This window comes from Conger conger, chromosome 15, assembly GCF_963514075.1.
Source record: "Conger conger chromosome 15, fConCon1.1, whole genome shotgun sequence".
Classification (NCBI taxonomy): Eukaryota; Metazoa; Chordata; class Actinopteri; order Anguilliformes; family Congridae; genus Conger; species Conger conger.
Genome location: NC_083774.1, coordinates 12,989,557 through 13,011,000, shown reverse-complemented (window position 1 = coordinate 13,011,000; position 21,444 = coordinate 12,989,557). Strand labels below are relative to the sequence as shown.

Sequence of the window (21,444 nt, the reverse complement as noted above, 5' to 3'; positions counted from 1 at the left end):
AACCGGGTTTTTGGAGCATCGGGAAGTCTGACAGCCTGTCTATGACTGATCGTCTTAATTACAATTATAATTGAAATGCAATCCATTTGTCCGGCTGGAAGTTTACTGAAGCACTTCATGTGAAATTCCTTGAGTGGCAGCGCTTCACCCAGGAATAAAACCCACAACCACCTTTGAGTTACAAGCTGAGTCCCCTGACCATTGGATTATATTATTATATTATTGATACCCCTCTGTGTTCATTTATTCATCCTGTGCTGTGAGTTATCTTCCAATTGTACAATTCGCTTGACCTCACTGAAGTGTTATATTTGGTTGTCATACCATAATTTGTGCTTTGTGTAACATCTCTCAGGATGGAACATGATGGAGTTAATTTTTTTAATTTTTTTTGTTGTTTGCACCTTTGATACAGGGCTCTATTATATGTATATATAAAAGATAGTAAAAGGAAATTCAAATGATCCTAATTTTGTTTAAGTTCCACATTCAGAAGTCACATGCAGATATTTTACAAGCCGCAAACCATTGTATTGTTAAATGTCAAGCACTGAAACAAAAGACATGGGAAGTGCACTCGTTCCTCTGAATATGAGCGATATTGTGTGTATAACAAAAGCATTACCAGCAGATTATGAATTCCCACCTGGGGTATTAATCTTATACAGGTCCTTAATACTGAGGTATTATCAGAAATGCTTGATCTGTGTCTTGTTCAGAAATCAACAATGCTTATCATAACGGTGCTGTCTGAGATATAAAAATGGAAAGGAAATTAAAATATTAAGATACTGTCTGTCACTGAGCTCCCCACGTGCTCCTGTTCTTAACGGTCACGTCTGTGTGGTCCGATAAGACCAACAATGATAACACATTTTAATGATAGATTGTGAGTTTGATCACGTCTTCTGGTATAGGAGGCAAGTGATTAAAAACCAACAGTAAATATGTAAACACACAACCCTTGATAAAAAAAACCTAGTGCAATTTCTACAAATGAAATAGATTAGAGCTTCATAGAGATTTCGATTTCTACAGATGAAAGCATAACAGCATGGTCTGGGTTTCTGCCTGAGGTATTGCAGGTAGTGCGCTGAGACAGTGCGGCTGCAGGAAGTGCTTTAAGACCAGGGGCACGACGCTCCGGTCTACTCAGTCAATGCAGAGCAGTCCATTTCATTAATAGAGGAATAGGCTCCGGTGAAATTACATTACATTACATTACATTAATGGGCGTAGCGACGTACAGTTGATTAGACTAAGCAGGAGACAATCCTCCCCTGGAGCAATGCAGGGCTAAGGGCCTTGCTCAAGGGCCCAAAAGCTGTGCGGATCTTATTGTGGCTACACCAGGGATCGAACCACCGACCTTGCGGGTCCCAGTCACTTACCTTAACCACTACGCTACAGGCCAAAATGACAGTTGGCACAGAGCTGCAGGTTTAAACACCCCTGGGTGTGCCTGTGTGTTCACTGCCTCTTACATTCCAGCTCTATCCTGGGAGAAGAGGAGGCACTGTTGAGGCTCTCCGCAGGGGGGAAGCTTCTGGTGGCCCGTGAGCGGTAAGGCCGTGGGGAGAACAGGCATTCCTGGGACCCTCCCCAGCTGCGGGGAGAGATGAGGGACAGGTCGGGTGAGGGGGCCTGGAGGCTGAGGTTGTTGGGGGAGTCGGCATGGAGCCGGGGCGTGGATGTGCCGGTAGGGGGGACGGGGGAAGGGAGGCAATCACACGAAGGCCCGGGGTCCTGCGGGCTGCTCTCCTCAGCTTCCCCAACCAGTGCCGCCTTCACCTCTTCTTCCTTCTTGTCACCATCCTCTTCCTCAGAGCCCACAACAGTCACCGGTTTGGCCAGATATGTCCCATCTGCAGGGTTGAAGGAGGTCTCCAGCTTCCTCTTGCCCTCTGCAGACAGCTGGGGACCTCCCTGCTCCTTCCTCTCTCCTGGTGGCACTGTCCCTCTCAGCCCCTGTATCTGCTGCTGGACTCTGAGCTTGGCTATGCAGTGCACAGAATGTTACATAATATTATGCCCTGTTATGCAGAATATGCCACCGTCTCACTGAGCACTTTATTAGGTATTTATTTGACTTATTTCGTAGACTTCTACTGCTGTATCCTATCCACTTAGAGTTCTGATGCGTTGTGTGTTCAGAGATGCTCTTCTGCATACCACTGTTGTAATATGAGGTTATTTGCCTAACTGTCACCTTCCAGTCAGCTTTGACCAGTCTGGCCATTCTCCTCTGACATGTCTCATTAACAAAGCATTTCTGTCTGCAGAACTGCTGCTCACTGGATTTTTAAATTTGTTTTTTGCACCAGTGTGCATTGAAATCCCAGGAGATCAGCAGTTTCTGAGATACTCAGACCACCCTGTCTGCCACTTAGACGTGAACATTAACTGAAGCTCCTGACCCGTATCTACATGAATGTATGCATTGCACTGCTGCACGGCTGATTAGATAATTGCATGAATAAGTAGGTGTAATAAAGTAAAAATGTTCCTTATAATGTGCTCAGTGAGTGAATGTGAGTATTTTTATTCTTCAAAACAATTTGAAAAGAGTTGCGCAGAGCTTTGACAGACAGGAGGAGAAGCAAAACTACCAAAAGATGCAAAAGAAATAGACATGTCTCTGTTCCCATCACTCAAAACGTTTACTCGACACATTATACCGAGACATTTCAGGTTGGAGACTTCAACCAATGAGAGGACAGTGTGTATTGTTAGCAGAAAGACGCCCACGCCCCAGTATCCAAGAGCTGAGAAACACCTGCAGGCACAGTGCAGTATCAGGTAATGAATCATCAACGGCATAATTTTGTCATCAGATATTTGGTATATTTCACTGGTTATATCTTTTGTGCTTTCACCTGTCAGGAGATTCTCATTTCTCTCTCTCAGATTGCAGATTTCCACACTCATTGCTGACATCTGTGACAAGAGTAAAGAGCTTCACATTTCTGGTCTCGTAAGAATTGGGGATTAAAAAAATATCATGTTGGGGTTTTGTTTTGTTTCACAGTGTCCAAGATTCACTTTGTGAATTTTTGGAAATAATTATAATTAAAATTTAACAGAAACATATACTGTATTTAACAATATATAAAAAAATATATTGCAGTATCTGATAGTGGCGATATATTTATCCATATTATTGTATGTTGCAATATATTTTCTGATCTTGGCAATATACTTGGGTATGCTCACTATGGCTCATATACACACTGTTGCATTTCAGAGTTCAGCTCAGCTTAGACAGTGATGATGTAATTGTGATATTTTTATTTTCAATGTAGAGAACAATTTTGATGCATAAAATAGCATGTACTGTAATCACCTACAGACAGGAAGAAGTCTCAAACAACCAGTAGATGTGTGAGGCACTGAACACCATCCATCTTACAGTGACCAGGAGACATCAGAAATCTATAGAGAATATGCACTTCTGCCTGAGGAGGAATCTAGCAGATTTTTTATTTTATTTCATCGATAGCTCACAAGCAGGTGTTGGGAGTCTCTGACATTTAGCAACAAGTGAAACAGATGCTTGGGTTTAGATCATTTCAGATGTAATTTATGCTGTGTGTTGTCCAGATGCCTTGTTTTATTCCACTCTGAAACCAACCTCTCCGTAGGGGCTCGTGATCAGAAACCCCTCCCCCCACCATCCACCCTGCTTGTGTCATGTGGCTTGTTGCAGGATTAAGTGTGTGTGTGTGTGAGTATGTATATATAGAAGGCTGAATACAATGTAGCATTCAGTTCTGCTCTACAATAAATAGTAGGTCGCTTATGATTGCATTAGAAGGAGCTGTGTGCAGTATAACTGAATCATTCCCTGTTTTACATCTTTAGTCACCATGGAAATGTTCTGAAAAAACAGTGAATGATGGCCTTCATATTGAATAAGTTCATAAGTCATAAGTTCAAAGCACTTCATAAGTTTTAATACTGCACAGTAACAAGTATCGGGGTCACACTTAACGTGACTAATTGTGTACACTCACCCTGTCAGTCTTGCTCTGGAGCTCATCTTTAAGCTTGACCATTTGCTCCTGCATCCCCTGAAGCGCTGATATATCTGGCGCCCCCTGCTGTTCGTTGGGCACATCCCTCTGTGTTGCCCCTGGCCGACTGTTCCTGTTCTTCTGGAGCTCATCTTTGAGCTTCGACATTTGCTCTTGCATGCCCTGAAGCTCTGGTATATCTGGCGCCCCCTGCTGTTCATTGGGCACATCCCTCTGTGTTGCCCCTGGCAGACTGTTCCTGTCCTTCTGGAGCTCTTGTTCCCTCCTCTTCTGGTCGGCTAGCATGTCCACGGCATTCTACAGCATACGGATGAACAGACTACCTCAGATCAACGAGCACTTTCGGATTTACTTCAGTCTTTCGGTCAATCGGTGGTCAATTTGTATCTGTATGGTCACGCGAGGACTTGTATCACCCTCGGAATTTGTATCTGTATGGTCACGTACTGTCCTCTAGGATCCTTGTCATACTTGTCCCTGTGTTTGAACTGCACTTCATTGTACGTCGCTCTGGATGAGAGCCTCTGCTAAATGCTTTGTGATGTAATCTAATGTAATGATTGACAGCACAAAAAAGGCTGTTAGCTGTGGCCGCACGGGTGGAGTGTGTCTCACCTTTACGACCTTTGACTCTGCCGTCCAGTCCTGCAGCGATTGCGACCCCCTTTGCGTGGCCGCTGATTTGTGGTACGCCCGGCCGAGCTGCTCTCTCTCCTTGAACAGACTCTTCAGCTGAAAGCACAGAGCTGGTCAGGGGCTGACTTGAACAGACTCTGCAGCTGAAAGCACAGAGCTGGTCAGGGGCTGACTTGAACAGACTCTTCAGCTGAAAGCACAGAGCTGGTCAGGGGCTGACTTGAACAGACTCTTCAGCTGAAAGCACAGAGCTGGTCAGGGGCTGACTTGAACAGACTCTTCAGCTGAAAGCACAGAGCTGGTCAGGAGCTGACTTGAACAGACTCTTCAGCTGAAAGCACAGAGCTGGTCAGGGGCTGACTTGAACAGACTCTTCAGCTAAAAGCACAGAGCTGGTCAGGAGCTGACTTGAACAGACTCTTCAGCTGAAAGCACAGAGCTGGTCAGGGGCAGACTTGAACAGACTCTTCAGCTGAAAGCACAGAGCTGGTCAGGAGCTGACTTGAACAGACTCTTCAGCTGAAAGCACAGAGCTGGTCAGGGGCAGACCGGCACGGCTACATGCACAAGATGATGAAACGCACGGGAACCCGTGTCAATTCTCATTGGGCCACTTTAGCATTCTACTGTTGAGCTGAAGGTGAGGATGTCCTTGAAATTACTGTGATTGACCTGCCCATTGATCCGGTGTCTCATTGATTGGATGACTCGATAGCAATCATTGTGTGAGTGTGCTGTGCACTCTCATGCAGTGCCTTTTTGACATGATTCCGTGAGTTTACCACTGAATCTGATGTTATTCTTATTGCTACCTGTTAATGTCCCTTCTCGTGTAGTGTACATATAATATTAATTGTACAGAACATTAAATATTTGCTTCCATCCAATAATGAAATTCCTCGTCCTTTTTTGATGTCAAAAGCAGTAGGCTAGTTTCTTTTTCGCAATAGCCTTTAAGCTCACTTTTGTCAAATTTTGATATCATTTTAAGTTTTTTTTTTTAATTAATGATATATTTCCGATTCTATACCCTGTTCAGTTGACCAGACTTTTAACTTTTCACAGATTTTACTGTATAATGAGGCATATTTTAAAAAAATGTATTGCAAAATCTGAAATAGGTGATTATTTAGATACATGGCATTACATTTTGAAGTGTTGCAATGTTACATTACATTCCATGACATTTGGCTGACGCCAAAAAGTGACTTACAGTTGATTAGACTAAGCAGGAGACAATCCTCCCCTGGAGCAATGCAGGGTTCAAACCACTGATCTTGCGGGTCCCAATCATTTACCTTAACCACTACTCTACAGGCCGTGTCTTAGTAATATATTTGATTTGTATATGTGTTCAGCATGTTCCATTTCTGTAAGGGGTGTCCAGTACCTGCTCGGTGACCAGCCTCCTCTGCTTGTCGTGGTCCAGGTTTTCCGGACGAATCTCCTTCTTGTTCTCAGGAAGCACTCTCTCTGTTTTCCGCTGAAAGGGAAAAGGGATTGAGCAGCAGTGACGGAGGTTTCTTTACCGTTGTACTGCTGTGTGCAGGGCTGGATATGATGACACAAAATGGCGTTGGTCCTCACAGTTACCTGCTGCAGCTGCTGTAGAGTCTGCACAACCTTGTCTCTCTCCTGCTGCAGCTGCGCATTCCTGTTCCTCATCTCTGTGAGCGCGATACAAGCAGTCACCTGTCAGACTATTGCCCTTAGAGTGTTGGACTATTGAATCCAAACCCGACCCTGGTTTTTCTTTTCTCCAGGTAATTAGCTGAAAAATGAGTGTTAATGATTGGCCGGACTGTCTTCACACCTGACTCTCAGGTAAAGGGAGGGTGGAAAACCAGCTGTTCTCAGACCTTGAGAGCTGTGATTTGATGATCCGTGCTCTATAGGAATATCAATACAGTTTGAACTGGGAATTCAAAATTACTTGCATTTTTCTTTGACACAAATGATAGGATTTTGTGAGAGCAATTGAATGCCCTCTGATGTGGACCAATCATTATAGAGTTCCCTGAGTACTAGTTAGTTTTGAGTGCTTGAAATGAGTCAGCGAATAGCTGTACAGTATTTGTGGCAGCATCCATTATGAGGGTATACTATTTAATACTACCCTTTACTGACAGGGACTCACCCTCCAACTCAGCTTGCAGGGAGTCTGTTTGTGACGTCGCAGGGCCAGAGCATCTGCTACACTCTGGACCTTGTTTCCTGTCTGTCTCTGTAACTCCCAGCTCCATCAGTTCTGCCAGCTGCACAGAGGGCAAAGGTCAATGCTGGGGTCAACACATCCAGTTCATTACCACCAGCCCTCAGATAGGGTCTCATAGGGGAATTACTACAGCAATGCACCCACGCTCCAGCCTGACTCTGCCCCCCCCCCCCCTGACGCTAAGTGACGGCGACAAGGGGAGATGGAACGTACCTTCATCTCCAGTAAGGAGATGGTGATCTGTGTCTCGGTCCGCTCTGCGTCTCGCAGCCTCTCAGCACTCCTCAGAGCTTGGTCCCTGCACCACAGGGGACATGCTGCATTAACGGGGCTATGCCGACGACGATGCTACACAACAGGAGAACGCTTGTTTGGAGGGAGAGCTTTAAACAACATAAGGGCGGCCTGTAGTGTAGTGGTTAAGGTAAATGAGTGGGACTTGCAAGGTGGGTGGTTTGATCCCCGGTGTACCCCTGCATTGCTCCAGGGGGAGGATTAGTCTAATCAACTGTACGTCGCTCTGCCAAATGCCATTAATGTAATGTAATGTAATGTAATGTGACATCAGGTATCTGTAGGAGTGGTGTGGAGGCTTCACGAAGCACAGCTCTGCTGTAAACGAGTGGCTCTTCCTCACTTCTTCTCCAGCTCTTCATCCATATCCGTCAGCTGCTGCTCCAGCCTCTGCACCTCGCTGCTTTGCTGCGACACCTGACAACCACACGGGAGGCGACACTGAGCACCAGTGCAGAGACGTACAGTACGGCTTCAGCACAGGTCAGGCCTCCACCCCACCTGCCCGCGTGCAGACTGCAGCTCCTGCTGATGCTCCTCCAGCTCAGTGTCCCGCTCACGCAACATGTCCCACACCTTCTGGAGCTCCGCCCTCATCTGCCCCAGCTCCCCATCCACTTCCTGCAAAGAGGTCTGCAATGGACACACACATAAACACAGAGGCACACACACACACACACACACACACACATACACATACGGACACACATGAATGGACACATGCATGCACACTCAGACACACACACACACAGACACACACATATACACACGGACACACACATATACACACGGACACACACACACGCACATACACGTGGACACACACATACACACATACGTACACACATACACGCACACACATACATACACACACAGGCACACACACACGCACACAGCCACAAAGAGAAACTGGAACTCCATAACACAGAGGCACACAGATTTGTGCTGCACAACAATATTACTCAACTAGTAATTGCAGAATTCAAATCAAATCTAGAGAAGGTGCAGGAATCCATAAAGTAAACCACTGGTAAATGGCATTTATATTTATATAGCGCCTTTATCCAAAGCACTGTAGAATTGAACCAGACCAATGTGTTGTACCAGATATACCAGATTTATATTGTGTTACAACAGACAATAATAAATGATGTGGGACATTTCTAGTAATTCCGGTCTTTCATGTCCAGAAGATGACACTCACCGCACTGAGGGCCTGAACAATGTACTCTTGACTTGAGCTCATCTGAAGAGACTGCCCCACAGCTGGAATAATTAAACTGAAAAAGAGGAAAGAGATTTGGTTACTGGAAGGAATCGGTCACATTATGTTATGGCTGAACAAACATATTGTCATTGCTTTTTTTTATGTGCACAGTTCCCTGAAAAAAATACCTGTGATAACTCACAGTAGATCCTGTTACATATTCTCTTCACCAATGTGCTCAAACACCTGCAGTCAAACAGGCTTTCTCTGTCAGCTCCAAAAGCACAAATTCTCGCCACCACCCACACACTATTCTCCCACCCATAGCCTCAAATCAAGGAGGAAACGCATGCATGCATACATGCACTCACAATCACACACACACACACACACACACACACACACACACACACACACACACATTCTCTACTTACTCGGTCTCTGTTCCTTTATCCTGAGTCTCAGCTCCTGGAATACATTGGAAACAAAACAGGTGAGTAGGCAAAACAAAATCCAAAGTATTGTCCAAAGCTTGTCCACATCTGAGCATGAGCATGTGGCAGTACTCATTATATTACAGCAATATATACCATGTTCTTTCCACAAGGCACTCTAGTGTAGCTGACTGAAAAAGAAAAACTCCCTCTTGTGGTTCAGACTGGTATACTTGTTTGCCCTGTATGCACAACTTCAGAGAATTTGATGCCCTGGAAGAAATAGTTGCTGAACCCTGCTATTAGTTATTACTGTAAAAAAAAATGACACTTAACATAAAATTTGGGTGTACTGAGCACCGTCCAATTTTACCATTCCCAAAATATTTCAGTGCACAGGCTCTATGTGTAATAATCATATTTGACTACCAGCTGTGTAGGCATGAGCAGTCGCATAAAAATGTCTCTCTCTAGTTATGGAGCCCTGGTCTGACATTTGCCCTTCCCCTGCTAGAACAAATGATACAAGATGTGACAAAAAAGCAGTCAGGATAACATATTTCAAAACACAATTGGTCTCATTTGTGTATCTGAGGTGGACAAGAGGTGTTGGGAGTCAGATGACACTTTTTATTATTAGGGTCTGTGGTAAACAGTAAAATCCAACAAGGTACTCTTTGGAATAAGAGTGATGAGAATGATGAGAAAATGATGGCGACCAAGGCACTCGATATGGATGCGTTAAAAAAGCCTGTATCATACGACTAATGGATAGGCAAGAAATTAAAAACACGCACCAAAAAAAGGGTGACACTGCGTGTTCTTAATTTCTTGTCTATGCATTAGCCATATAATAAAGGCTTTTTAACGCAACCATATAAAGGTGAAAGGGGGTTGTAAACCCCCCCTCCCCCCCCCCCCCACACACACACACCCCATGCACCTTTCTGGACGTAAAGGGATTTACCAGGGTTTCTGACTCCAGATGTCCTCTCTGAATCACCTTTCTCTCTGTAAAAACAGTCAGAGATTAAGAATTAAATAACATCTATAACTATTTACACTATTGATTTCTCCTGCCATTTTTAGTATAAAACCTCTTCCCGCAGATAGCGCGTGTCTTCATAAATCCTTAAGTGACTAATACTTAGATGAGCTTGATGCGCTTTCTTATGATAAATCAAATGGCACTCATTCAAGGCTTCAATGTGATAAATTGCATAAGGAAAAAACAAAAGTAGGTGCAGTTTTTTTGGCAGAAATTATAAAATGGCTGGCAATTATAACACGTAACAAACAAGTCCATGTATAAGCAAATGTTTATACGATTGAATGTAGAAGTGTGGAGGGGGCTGAAGGCTTCTCTCTCGAGTTTAATGGTACAGTGGGCTCCCCATACTCACCTGGGAGACTCTTGAAGCAGACTAGCTCTCCTTCCCTCCCTCTCCTGCGTACAGCGAAGCAACACAGGTGTCTGTTCATCAAACAGGCTGTATACTGTATCTGCACTGTCTGTTGCTGGCTTGTGAGATAGTAAGGCCTATGGTGTGGGAATGGTGTGGGAAGTAAGGCCTATGGTGTGGGAATGATGTGGAGAGTAAGGCCTATGGTGTGGGAATGATGTGGGTAGTAAGGCCTATGGTGTAGGAATGGTGTGGGAAGTAAGTCCTATGGTGTGGGAATGGTATGGGAAGTAAGGCCTATGGTGTGGGAATGGTGTGGGAAGTAAGACCTATGGTGTGGGAATGATGTGGGAAGTAAGGCCTATGGTGTGGGAATGGTGTGGGAAGTAAGACCTATGGTGTGGGAATGATGTGGACTGTAAGGCCGATGGTGTGGGAATGATGTGGAGAGTAAGGCCGATGGTGTGGGAATGATGTGGAGAGTAAGGCCGATGGTATGGGAATGGTGTGGAGAGTAAGGCTGATGGTATGGGAATGGTTTGGAGAGTAAGGTGTATTCTCTCTCAAGGCTAGCTCTTTTGTTGTGTCAGCGATATATGGGAGCCAATTCCGAGCTTGGATGGCTTATCGGGTCATATTTTTTCTGGATTTTTTGCTATGAAGCAGTTTGACGTCCATGTACATGTACTGAACAGGGAAGCCAGGGTTATTACCCCAGGCAGCCTCTTCCAATGCCGAATGTATCACACTTTTGTATGACTCTGCTGGGGCGTAATAATGACATATAGCATGGCCAAGACTAATTAATTGTTGTAATTCAATAGCCAAAAAGGCAGGTAAAATACACATTTCTAGTAAACAGTCAGTTATTTCTGAAGAATCACAGCTTTATGTAGTGGCAGTGCTTCAATAGTGACAGTGAAGGTTTTGGCCAGTGGAAAAACAGCCATGCTAATTCCCAATACATCTGTAATGAATAAAGGCCGGTGTTGTGGAGTTCCCTGCTTGTTTCACAGAATGGTGGGCGTGTGGAGGTGTGTGCTGGGACGTACAGGGCTGCTCAGCTGCTGCAGTAAAGCCTGGCTCCTGCTCTTCTCCAGGTCCAGCTGCTGCCTGCCGGCATCCAGCTCCACTTTCACCAGAGTGCCTTCCTCCTTCTACACACACACACACACACGCACACACACACGCACACACACGCGCACACGCACACGTACACCCACACACATACACACAAATACACACACACGCACACACACACACACACACACATGGACATGCAAATACAAACATTCATAGATATTTACTGGCACCTTTCTTGCTTTAGATGGCTTCTACAGCTGATCACCTCCAGCCCCTTTCATCCCACATTAGAGATACTGAAACCCCAGATGTGTTACAGTGGCTGCAGCTGGGATCAGATGAGAGGTGGAGAGAGAGAGCTGCCCTTGCCTTGACTCTATTGAGCTCCTCTTCCATTTCTGCCTTCTGCTGCAGCACGGTCTGCATCTGCTCCCTGGAGACAGTGGGACACACTTGAGCTTGTTCATCCCAAAACATATAGATCTGATGTAGACCACAGCTAATGCTTTCGGACTCAAATGTCCATAATGCAACGGTGATGCGTATGACCGCGCGAGTGGAAACGCTGTATGTGGGTGCATTGCGGTTTTTGCTGTCATGGCTGTGTGAACTTACCGGCTGCTTTGGGCCTCCCTCTGAAGCTTCTCCAGCTCCTGGGCCAGTTCTGCTGTCTCCTGTCTCAGCCGGGACTGAATGAAGCGCATCATAAGTGTATTAAAAATATGTCTTGACAGTTTATTCAAGACCAAACAGAACCATCTTCTCAGCTCTGTTCTGGACGAAGACTGTACCATTTCTGCCGAGTGCTGCCGGCTAGCCTCCTCCAGCTGGTCTTGGGTGGTCCTCAGTGCCGTCGTCACCTCCTGCCACCTCTCCTTCCAGTGTGACCCCAAGCTCCTCTGTTCCTCCACCTTCTCCGCCATATCCTCCTCCCTTTGCTGGAGCTCTGCCTGCTTCTGCTGGAGCTCTGCTTCCTTCTGCTGGAGCTCTGCCTCCTTCACGAGAATCCCTGCCTCTAGCTGGGACTGAAGGAAGCGTATTAGAATGCATCAAAACAATATCTCAGTTTATTCAGGACCAAAGAGCAGGGGCATAGCTAGGCATTCTGTACCTCCTGAAAGAATACTGCCCCCCCCCCTTTTTAATAATACTGGACTTTCTGTGGGGCCTCCTCAAATCTGGGCCCCGAGAACGGTCATCACCCTCCACTCCACAAGTGAAGGCCCTGCCAAACAGAACCATCTTCTCCGCTCTGTTCTGGACGAAGACTGTACCGTTTCTGCTGAGTGCTGCCGGCTAGCCTCCTCCAGCTGGTCTTGGGTGGTCCTCAGTGCCGTCGTCACCTCCTGCCACCTCTCCTTCCAGTGTGACCCCACGCTCCTCTGCTCCTCCACCTTCTCCGCCATATCCGCTTCTACCTGCGCACGATCCACCTCCCTCTGCTGGAGCTCTGCTTCCTTCTGCCGGAGCGCTGCCTCCTTCACAAGAATCCCTGCCTCCAGTATCTGGCACTTACTTTGCAGCTCCTGGTTCTCCAGCAGCAGGGAATTCTGGGATTCTCTGTTTTACATTGTGTGGAGAAGTATCAGGTTGAACTGTTGAATTAATGAATATTTAATTTGTACTTGTTCTGTAAAAATTATAGAATGCCCATTTGTCAGATTTTTTTTCACAGTTGTAATTATTTCTTCTTCTTTTTTTATATTATTGCCCTTGAAAAACCTTTTCAATGTTCAAACCCTTTCAATGTTCAATAAAATTAAATAATACACAAACCGAAATTTAAAAATAATTGCATGTTCTAGGCCCTTATAACTAGTGCTACAGCTAATATGTACAAGGAATCACAAACAGCAGTCATATGAACATTCTGAATGACTGTGAATGATACAATGTGCTTTCCAAATAAGTATTAAAAGGCCAGCCAGTGTCTGCCAGAGATACTCATTTGACCCAGTGATGTCTGTTTGACTCCACCCCCCTCCTCTAATTGGCTCTCACCTGAACTCTGTCACTTCCTCCTGGCTGCTCCGCTGTGCTACGCTCTCCATCTCCAGCTCCTCCTTCTCTCCAATCAGCTGCGAGCGTTCGGTCTCCAGTGCCACTATCTGATTGGTGTGAATCACCTTCTCGCCCTCCAGTTCCTGTAGCTTCCCCGACACTGCCTCCAGCCTCTGTCTGGTCTCCCTTAACTCTGTCGACACTGCCTTGTGTGACTGAAGAAAGGTAAAAGGTGATGAACATAGGTGTGATATTTGTATTTTGGATTTGTAGCCTCCTTTTATGTTTCCCAATGTTGGATGAGTGGCCTGCAGCTCACTAGCTCACTCACCAATGCAGGTGGTAAACCAGTGAACCCTAGCTCAATTCATGCCCAATCCTGACAAAGCCAACTTTTTGTCTACCCTCTTGGAGAGCACCTTTTCTAACTGGGTTGCTTGTGAGAAGTGTTGTAGGAACCAGATCATCCTCTCCTACTCGTCCCTCACCCACCTCTGTCAGAGAGAGCAGCTCTTCCTTCATGTGGACCTTCTCCTGCTCCTGCCGGTTAACCTGGGCCTTGGCGTCCACCAGCTCCCTGTGCAGCTCACACACCTGGTCAGTGAAGCCCTCTCGCCCGTACTGGGCCCTCTCCAACTGCAGCTCCAGGCTCTGAACACGCTGGTGTAGCTCTGCCTTCTCCTGCAGTGCACAGACAGACAGACAGACAGACAGGCAGGCAGGCAGGCAGGCAGGCAGACAGACAGACAGGCAGGCAGACAGGCAGACAGGCAGACAGGTAGGGAGACAGACGTACAGACATATAGACAGACAGAAGACCGGCAGGCAGAGAGACAGGCAGACAGGCAGACAGACAGGCAGACAGGCAGGCAGGCAGAGAGACAGACAGATAGACACACAGACAGACAGACAGACAGACAGACAGACAGGCAGATAGGCAGACAGGCAGATATACAGACATACAGACATACAGACATACAGACAGACAGACAGGCAGGCAGAGAGACAGGCAGGCAGGCAGGCAGGCACACACACAAGCAGACATAGATTAGATTAAGACAAACCGACACATATGGACAGATAAATTATTTGTTTTGTGTTTCTGACCTGGGCTGATATCATCAATATGGATTTGAATTTGGAAGAAAGGTGGAATAGTAAATCAAACTTAGTGGATGTAAGCATGTGCTGTATGCTGACACTTGCACTTTGATACCTCCTTCACACCCATGTTCAAACAAATAATGAATCTGCTGAAACAAACGGACATGCCAAGAGCTCTTGGGAGGTTCATCTGACTGTGGACACATTAGTGTGATACTACATTACCTTACTGGTCACAAACAATGTGAATGTCTGGAAATCCCTGTTCAACCACTTCTATCAATTTTGATGCGCTGAATGTACCTGCATGATGCGGTCTTTATCAGCCATCGCTGCAGACAGCCTGATCTTCACATCCTCCAGGCTGTCCTCCATCCTCAGCACTTTGGAGGACAGCAGATCTCTCTCCTGAGGATGGAAAAGACGGGCTGTCATTACTGAACCCCATCCTTGGTACTCAGACCAAAGGCAAACGGTATGCTTGTTTAACCAGGGGTGCCACCAGAGAGTTTGGGCCCCATCAAAAGGTCTCTTATTGGGCCCCACCACTCTAGGCCTCCTCAACCCTCATCTGTTAGTCAGAGTCCTTGGTGTAGTCCTAATTCCCCCCATGCATTACATTACATTAATGCCATTTGGCAGACGCTCTTATCCAGAGCGACATATCATTGATTTGGTAGACGCTCTTATCCAGAGCGACGTACAGTTGATTAGACTGAGCACGAGACAATCCTCCTCTGGAGCAATGCAGGGTTAAGGGCCTTGCTCAAGGGCTCAACGGCAGTGCGGATCTTATTGTGGCTACACCAGGGATTGAACCACCGACCTTGCGGGTCCCAGTCATGCACCTTAACCACTACGCTACAGGCCGCCATGCGCTGCCTGTGTGTGTAACGCTTGTCACGTTGGGCTGCTCGTGCTGTGTCTCTCTCCTCACCAGGCTTGCCTGTCCCAGGTGGTTGCGGGCTTCACTCAGCTGGTCCTGCAGCTCGCTCTGCGCTCGCATAGAGCCACTCAGCCTCTCCTTGGCCTCCTCCACCTGGCTCTTCACCGTCCACTGATTCTGAGACACAACAGGGAGAGCCAGGGGTCCGGGCGGAGGTCAAGCAGGGCACTGACTCGCACGAGACAGTCAAAGCACTTCACCAACTGTGTGTTTTTCATTGACGAGTGGAACACATCCACTCTCACCAGAGCGCCTTCCTCCTTCTACACACACACACACGCACACACACACACATACACATACACACACACACAAATACACATATGCACACACATATATGCACACACACATACACACATACACACACATACACGCACACACACACACATACACATATGCACACACATATAAGCACATACACTTACACACACACACACACATACACACATACACACACACAAACACATACACACACACTCACACACACACACGTTTGGGTAAGAGAAAAGTAACGAAAAGAAAGGGGATGAAAATCAGAAGAATAGGGGAGCTGGTATGAGATGGTTCATGGACATTCTGACCTCTTTGGCTGAGCAGAGATCCTGGAGAGCCTGCTCTCTCTCCTCCTCCTGAGACTGGAGTCTCTCCTGTGTTTCTCTCAGGGCGTCTCTGGCCTCCCTCAGCTCCCTCTCCACCTGGCGCCTCCTCTGTAGAGAGGAGTCACACACTGACTAATCTTTAACCTGCCGGGGCGTTAAATACAAAATGGCGTCTGGTGTTGAGTTCATAGGGTTCTGTCACCTGCTTGCTGAAGTCTTCCTGAGTGGTGGGCATTGTTTTACGAAGAGGGGAACTGTAGGTGGCGCTACCGAGTGGGGCGAGGGCCTGATGGAGCGTTGGCTGAGAACAGGCCCTCTTCTCCAGGGAAGATCTCATCTTCAGCATGTCCAGCTCCAGCTGCAGGACCCTCCATTGAGACACACATCCCGACACAGGTCAGCCTCTATGCAATGTACACAATAATTCTCCAGGCACACACACACACACACACACGTGGCTTCGCTCACACTCTGGCTGAAAGTGGTTGTGTTAGTAACACTGTTTATGATGGCTGAAGTATGGCTTTCTGGAGTGCGGGCTGCAGACGGCTGGACCTAGCCCTCACTTGTCCTGCAGTTCACCGCGGCGACGGCTCTCCTCAAATCGGCACAGCTCGGCCGTCTCCTTCTCCTGTTCCAGAGCGCTCACGGCATCTGCCAGCTGCTGTAGGGGACAGAGTGGAGCAGAGTCTCTACACTGAGCTCACAGACACTGTGCTCCTCAGAGGGCGGGAGGGGCAGCTAAGGCGTTTGACTGGGACCCATGCAGGGATCCATGGGCGCCTCAGCAAGACCCTTAACCCCACAACGCTCCAGGGCAGATTGTCCCCTGCTTAGTTGAATCAACTGTAAGTTGCTTTAGGTGAAAGCAACTTACTAAATAACAGATTATTATTATTATTAGTAGTAGTAGTAGTAGTAGTAGTATGATCAGGGAACAGCACTCACAGATAGTAAGAAGACTATACAGAGAGACAGCTGTCCTGGTGTACAATCTAGCTATGACCAGCTTGAAATACCAGCTACCAGCTGTTTCAAAACCTAGCTTTAGCTGGTCTAACTGGTAAACCAGCTACCAGCTGTTTCTAAACCTAGCTTGAGGTGGTCTAACTGGTGAACCAGCTACCAGCTGTTTCAAAACATAGCTTAAGCTGGTCTAACTGGCAAACCTGCTACCAGCTGTTTCAAAACCTAGCTTGAGCTGTTTTCAGCAGGGAGGCACGGCCTTTACCTTCTGCCTGAGCTCCAGCAGCTGTGTGCTGGTGTGGCTGTGCTGCAGCTGCGTGTCCCTGGCCTTCAGCAGCTCCGTCTGGCTGTCCAGCCTCTCCTGGGCCTCCCGAAGCCTCTGCACCAGCTCCGCCCTCCTCGCCCCGCTCTCCATCAGAGCCGCTCGGAGATCGGCCCCCGGGGAGGGGGACAGGGACCGCGGGGCGCCCTCGGGGCCCAGGCGCGACAGGGACTGCCACCGTCTCATTCCTGGGCCGGGCCTGAGGCTGGTCTCAGAGTCGCTACCGGGGGAACTGGGACAGCCGGGAGAGGAAGCAGGTACAGCCGATATGCAGGTACATGATTTCACAGATTTCACAGATTTCACAGAAAAATCTAGTGAGAAATGCAATATCCCCTTAATGTTCTGCTTGACCGTTTGGTAGAGCATATCATATGTTTTCCATGGCTCTTTAGTTGGCGAGGGCATTAAAGGGTTAAAATATATTATTCCTTGATGAGATATTTACTGGGAGCTGTTCCAGTGAATATTGTGCCAGGTAGCAAATGGTACCATTGTGTTTGACTTGACCTGAATTGGCACTGGTACCGCAGTAACTTAGCAGTAACTGCGCATGATTTGCGTCATGAATAATTTGATACGGTAGCTATTACGTGTTCATTGGTGTGCAATGCTTGGCTGATTTAATTCTCTATAGTACTGGCTAATGTGTTCACTGTGTGTGTGTTTGTGTGTGTACTAGGAGACAATGCTGGCTGGCTAGGCACTATGCAAGTAGTTGTTCACATATACACTGTGTGTTTGTGTGTGCATGTGTGTATGTATTTGTGTGTGTGTGCAAGTATGTGTGTATGTGTTTGTGTGTGCGCACATGTGCAGTACTGACCTGGCCTTGTGTGTAGAGAAGATTCCGGCCCCAGACATAACTTCCTTGCTGCTCCATACTGGGGACTGGTGGAACACAAACAGTGACTGTAGAACTCAAAAACAAAACAAACGACCATCACAACACAACAAACTGCAGTGATCGGGGCTCAGGCCTTCTCTTTCCCAATTCTCCTGTTTCCCGACTACATGACAGTATCTCTGTAAAACACAGTAGACAAATTGAATTCAACTGAGTTACAACCTGCTATATTTGACCAGAGTCTATACTATCTGCAGTTAAACGTAAGGGATTTTCCTGGGGATGCGCTCGTTGTCGATGTTTTCCACTCTCTTCTCTCCTCACCTGAGCTCTGAAAGGGGACTTCATGTCCCACATGTCCAGGTGAGACAGAGTGAGTGGGCTGGACGCTCTGAATGGCTGTCTGAGGCTGTGGGCAAGGGACGGCCAGCCCAATTCAGACCCCCGGCCATCGCTGCTCGGAGTCCGGCTGCCCTCGCCGTTAACCCTCGGCTGGGCCATGTCCTGTGAGAGGAACGGCTCGGTGCTGCTGCAGCTTCCTGGAAAAGAATGTACGATCACTCATAGGGTATGGTATGCATCACAGCAAAATACTGCGAGACATTACAGTACATTACTTTTATCCAAAGTGATTTACAGTTGATTTAGACTAAGCAGGAGACAATCCTCCCCTGTAGCAATGCAGGGTTTAGGGCCTTGTTCAAGGGCCCAACGGCTGTGTGGATCTTATTGTGGCTATACCGGGATCGAACTGCCGTTGAATGATAATTGAATGCCTTCACTGCTTAATACTGTCTTAACAAGTGATTTAGTCTTGAGACGTGGGACTGTGTTTGAATTGCACTTTGTTGTACGTCGCTCTGGATAAGAGCATCTGCTAAATGCTAACGCTAACGCTAAAACTCTGGAACGGGCGGTCTGCTCCCAACTGTCCACTTATCTTCTCCAGAACAATCTCTATGACCCCAACCTGTCTGGCTTCAAGAGTGGCCACTCCACTGAGACCGCCCTGCTCGCGGTCACTGAGGCACTCCACTCTGCTAAAGCCAAATCCCTCTCCTCTGTCCTCATCTTCCTCGACCTGTCGGCCGCCTTCGATACAGTCAACCATGAGATTCTGCTCTCATCGCTGTCTGGGATGGGTGTTACAGGGTCTGCACTCGCTTGGTTTTCCTCCTACCTCTCTGGTTGCTCCTACCAGGTGACTTGGAGGGGCTCAGTCTCCGACCCTCACCCCCTACAAACTGGAGTCCCGCAGGGCTCAGTTCTTGGGCCTCTCCTCTTCTCGCTATACACCATGTCTCTTAGTTCTGTCCCCCCCGACACCCAAGTCACCACACAGATCTCTGCCTGCTTGGCTGATATCTCTGCGTGGATGACTTCCCACCACCTGAAGCTCAACCTTGCCAAAACTGAGCTTCTCTACATCCCTGCTAAGTCCTCTCCGTCAATCAACCTCTCACTGACTGTTGAGGACTTTGTAGTTTGCTCCTCCCGTACAGCAAAGAATCTTGGGGTGAATCTTGATAACTGCCTCACCCTGGCTCCACAAGTATCCTCCACTGCCAGAACCTGCAGGTTCTTTCTGTATAATATATGCTGTATCCATCATCTCCTGACGGAGAAAGCCACCCAGCTCCTAGTCCAGGCGCTCGTCATTTCCCCCTGGATTACTGCAACTCCCTCCTAGCCGGTCTCCCAGCGTGTGCCATCAAGCCCCTCCAGCTGCTCCAGAATGCTGCAGCCCGCCTGATCACCAGTCAGCCCAGGTCGGCTCATGTCACCCCGCTTCTCATTGGCCTCCACTGGCTTCCTACTGCCGCACGCATCTGTTTCAAGGCCCTAGTGTTGGCATGTCAGGCTGCTAAGGGGACTGCCCCACCTTACATACAATCCTTGATCACTCCCTACTCCCCAGCTAGACCACTCCGGTCTGCCAGCTCTGGTCGCCTTATGGTTCCCTCTCTACGTGCACCTGGTGGTCGAGCTGCACATTCACACCTGTTTTCCGTTCTGGTTCCTCAGTGGTGGAATGACTTGCCTACCACTGTCAGGACCGCAGAATCGCTCCCCCTATTTCGACGCAGACTCAAAACCCACCTTTTCAAACTCTACCTTAGTCCTCCCTCCTGATTTCCCCTGCCCCTCCTTTCTAATATCCCTATCCTTGTCTAACCTCCCCCCAAAAAATAAAAATAAAATAAAATAAAATAAATTTTGCACTTATGATGACGACTATGTTTAGAACAGCATTCCATGTGTGTTTTCCTAGTTCTGGATGTGATGCTTTGACTTATGGTAGAACCTATGCACTTGTAAGTCGCTTTGGATTAAAAGCGTCTGCCAAATGACAAAAATGTAAATGTAAACTGTAAATGGTTTGTATGTAATGTAATTTAATATTAAATTACAAGGATTAAAACATGATGTTTTTAATCATACAATAAATCAACTGCACTTTTCATTCAATCTACAAGTTGTTTATTTAAAATTAAAATTACAAGCAGCACTAGTACTACACAAGGGATCCTTTAATTTCCAAAATGGCTTAAATGTTTTTAGCTCCCTAATTAGGGTGCACTGTTTGACCATGGATGCAGTTCCACTGTCAGAAATCAATGTCAGCTGGCCTAAAACGAAAGCAGTTTAAATTACATTACATTACATTAATGGCATTTGGCAGACGCTCTTATCCATAGCTACGTACAGTTGATTAGACTAAGCAGGAGACAGTCCTCCCCTGGAGCAATGCAGGGTTAAGGGACTTTTCCCAGTCATGTACCTTAACCACTACACTACAGCCCGCCCCTGACAAAGGGCATTTCCCAGCTGAAAGGGTTTTTTAATAAACAACCCGGAAAATATACCCTGTCACTGTTCTCCCACTGTCGGGCCATATTTGCAGAAACAGATTGGCACAAAACAAAATGTCAGTTTATCAACACAGACGGCCCTGTCGCCTACCTGCCTGTCTTCCTTTGTTCTTTACCTGAGGGAGCCAGGCTTCGCTGCTCTCTCCAGACTTCAGTGCTCTCTCCTGGCTTCAGTGCTCTCTCCAGGCTTCAGTGCTCTCTCCGGGCTTTGCTGCTCTCTCCAGACTTCAGTGATCTCTTCTGGCTTCAGTGCTCTCTCCAGGCTTCAGTGCTCTCTCCTGGCTTTGCTGCTCTCTCCAGGCTCCACACAGCTGCTGTGATTGTCAAGAGGTTGCAGTTGAGAGTGCAACCAGGCTCCAGGTGTCCATGGCAACCAGCATACACAGGACGCTCTGAGTGTGTAAAGTCCAGCCCACGACGGATAATCTCCTGGTCACATAATGGAGTGCCACGGGAGGGCATAATAACCCCAACCAAAAT

General features: G+C 47.2%; 1 protein-coding gene across 1 annotated transcript; it reads right to left on the bottom strand.

Moving 5' to 3' along the window:
• Positions 1-1,470: 1,470 nt before the first annotated feature.
• Positions 1,471-18,592, bottom strand: LOC133111912 (trichohyalin-like). Its single transcript, XM_061222550.1, has 25 exons — positions 18,416-18,592; positions 18,071-18,135; positions 17,188-17,476; positions 16,523-16,620; positions 16,159-16,324; positions 15,939-16,064; positions 15,349-15,474; positions 14,715-14,819; positions 13,800-13,988; positions 13,308-13,522; positions 12,581-12,866; positions 12,098-12,331; positions 11,922-11,995; positions 11,676-11,739; positions 11,276-11,380; positions 7,681-7,800; positions 7,523-7,596; positions 7,099-7,183; positions 6,808-6,925; positions 6,264-6,337; positions 6,061-6,153; positions 4,650-4,766; positions 4,008-4,331; positions 2,877-2,937; positions 1,471-1,997 (listed from the first exon to the last, which is right to left on the bottom strand). The coding sequence occupies exons 1-25, from the start codon at positions 18,590-18,592 to the stop codon at positions 1,471-1,473; spliced, it is 3,912 nt and encodes a 1,303-aa protein (XP_061078534.1).
• Between the last annotated feature and the right edge of the window lie 2,852 nt (positions 18,593-21,444).

Excerpts from the sequence above, each read along its gene's own strand:
- LOC133111912 (XM_061222550.1), bottom strand. The coding sequence starts at position 18,592 with ATGGCCCAGCCGAGGGTTAACGGCGAGGGCAGCCGGACTCCGAGCAGC. Across the intron at positions 17,477-18,070 it reads TTCTCTACACACAAGGCCAG|TTCCCCCGGTAGCGACTCTG; the intron begins GTCAGTACTGCA and ends CGGCTGTCCCAG. Across the intron at positions 12,332-12,580 it reads GGCAGCACTCAGCAGAAACG|TCCCAGCTAGAGGCAGGGAT; the intron begins GTACAGTCTTCG and ends CGCTTCCTTCAG.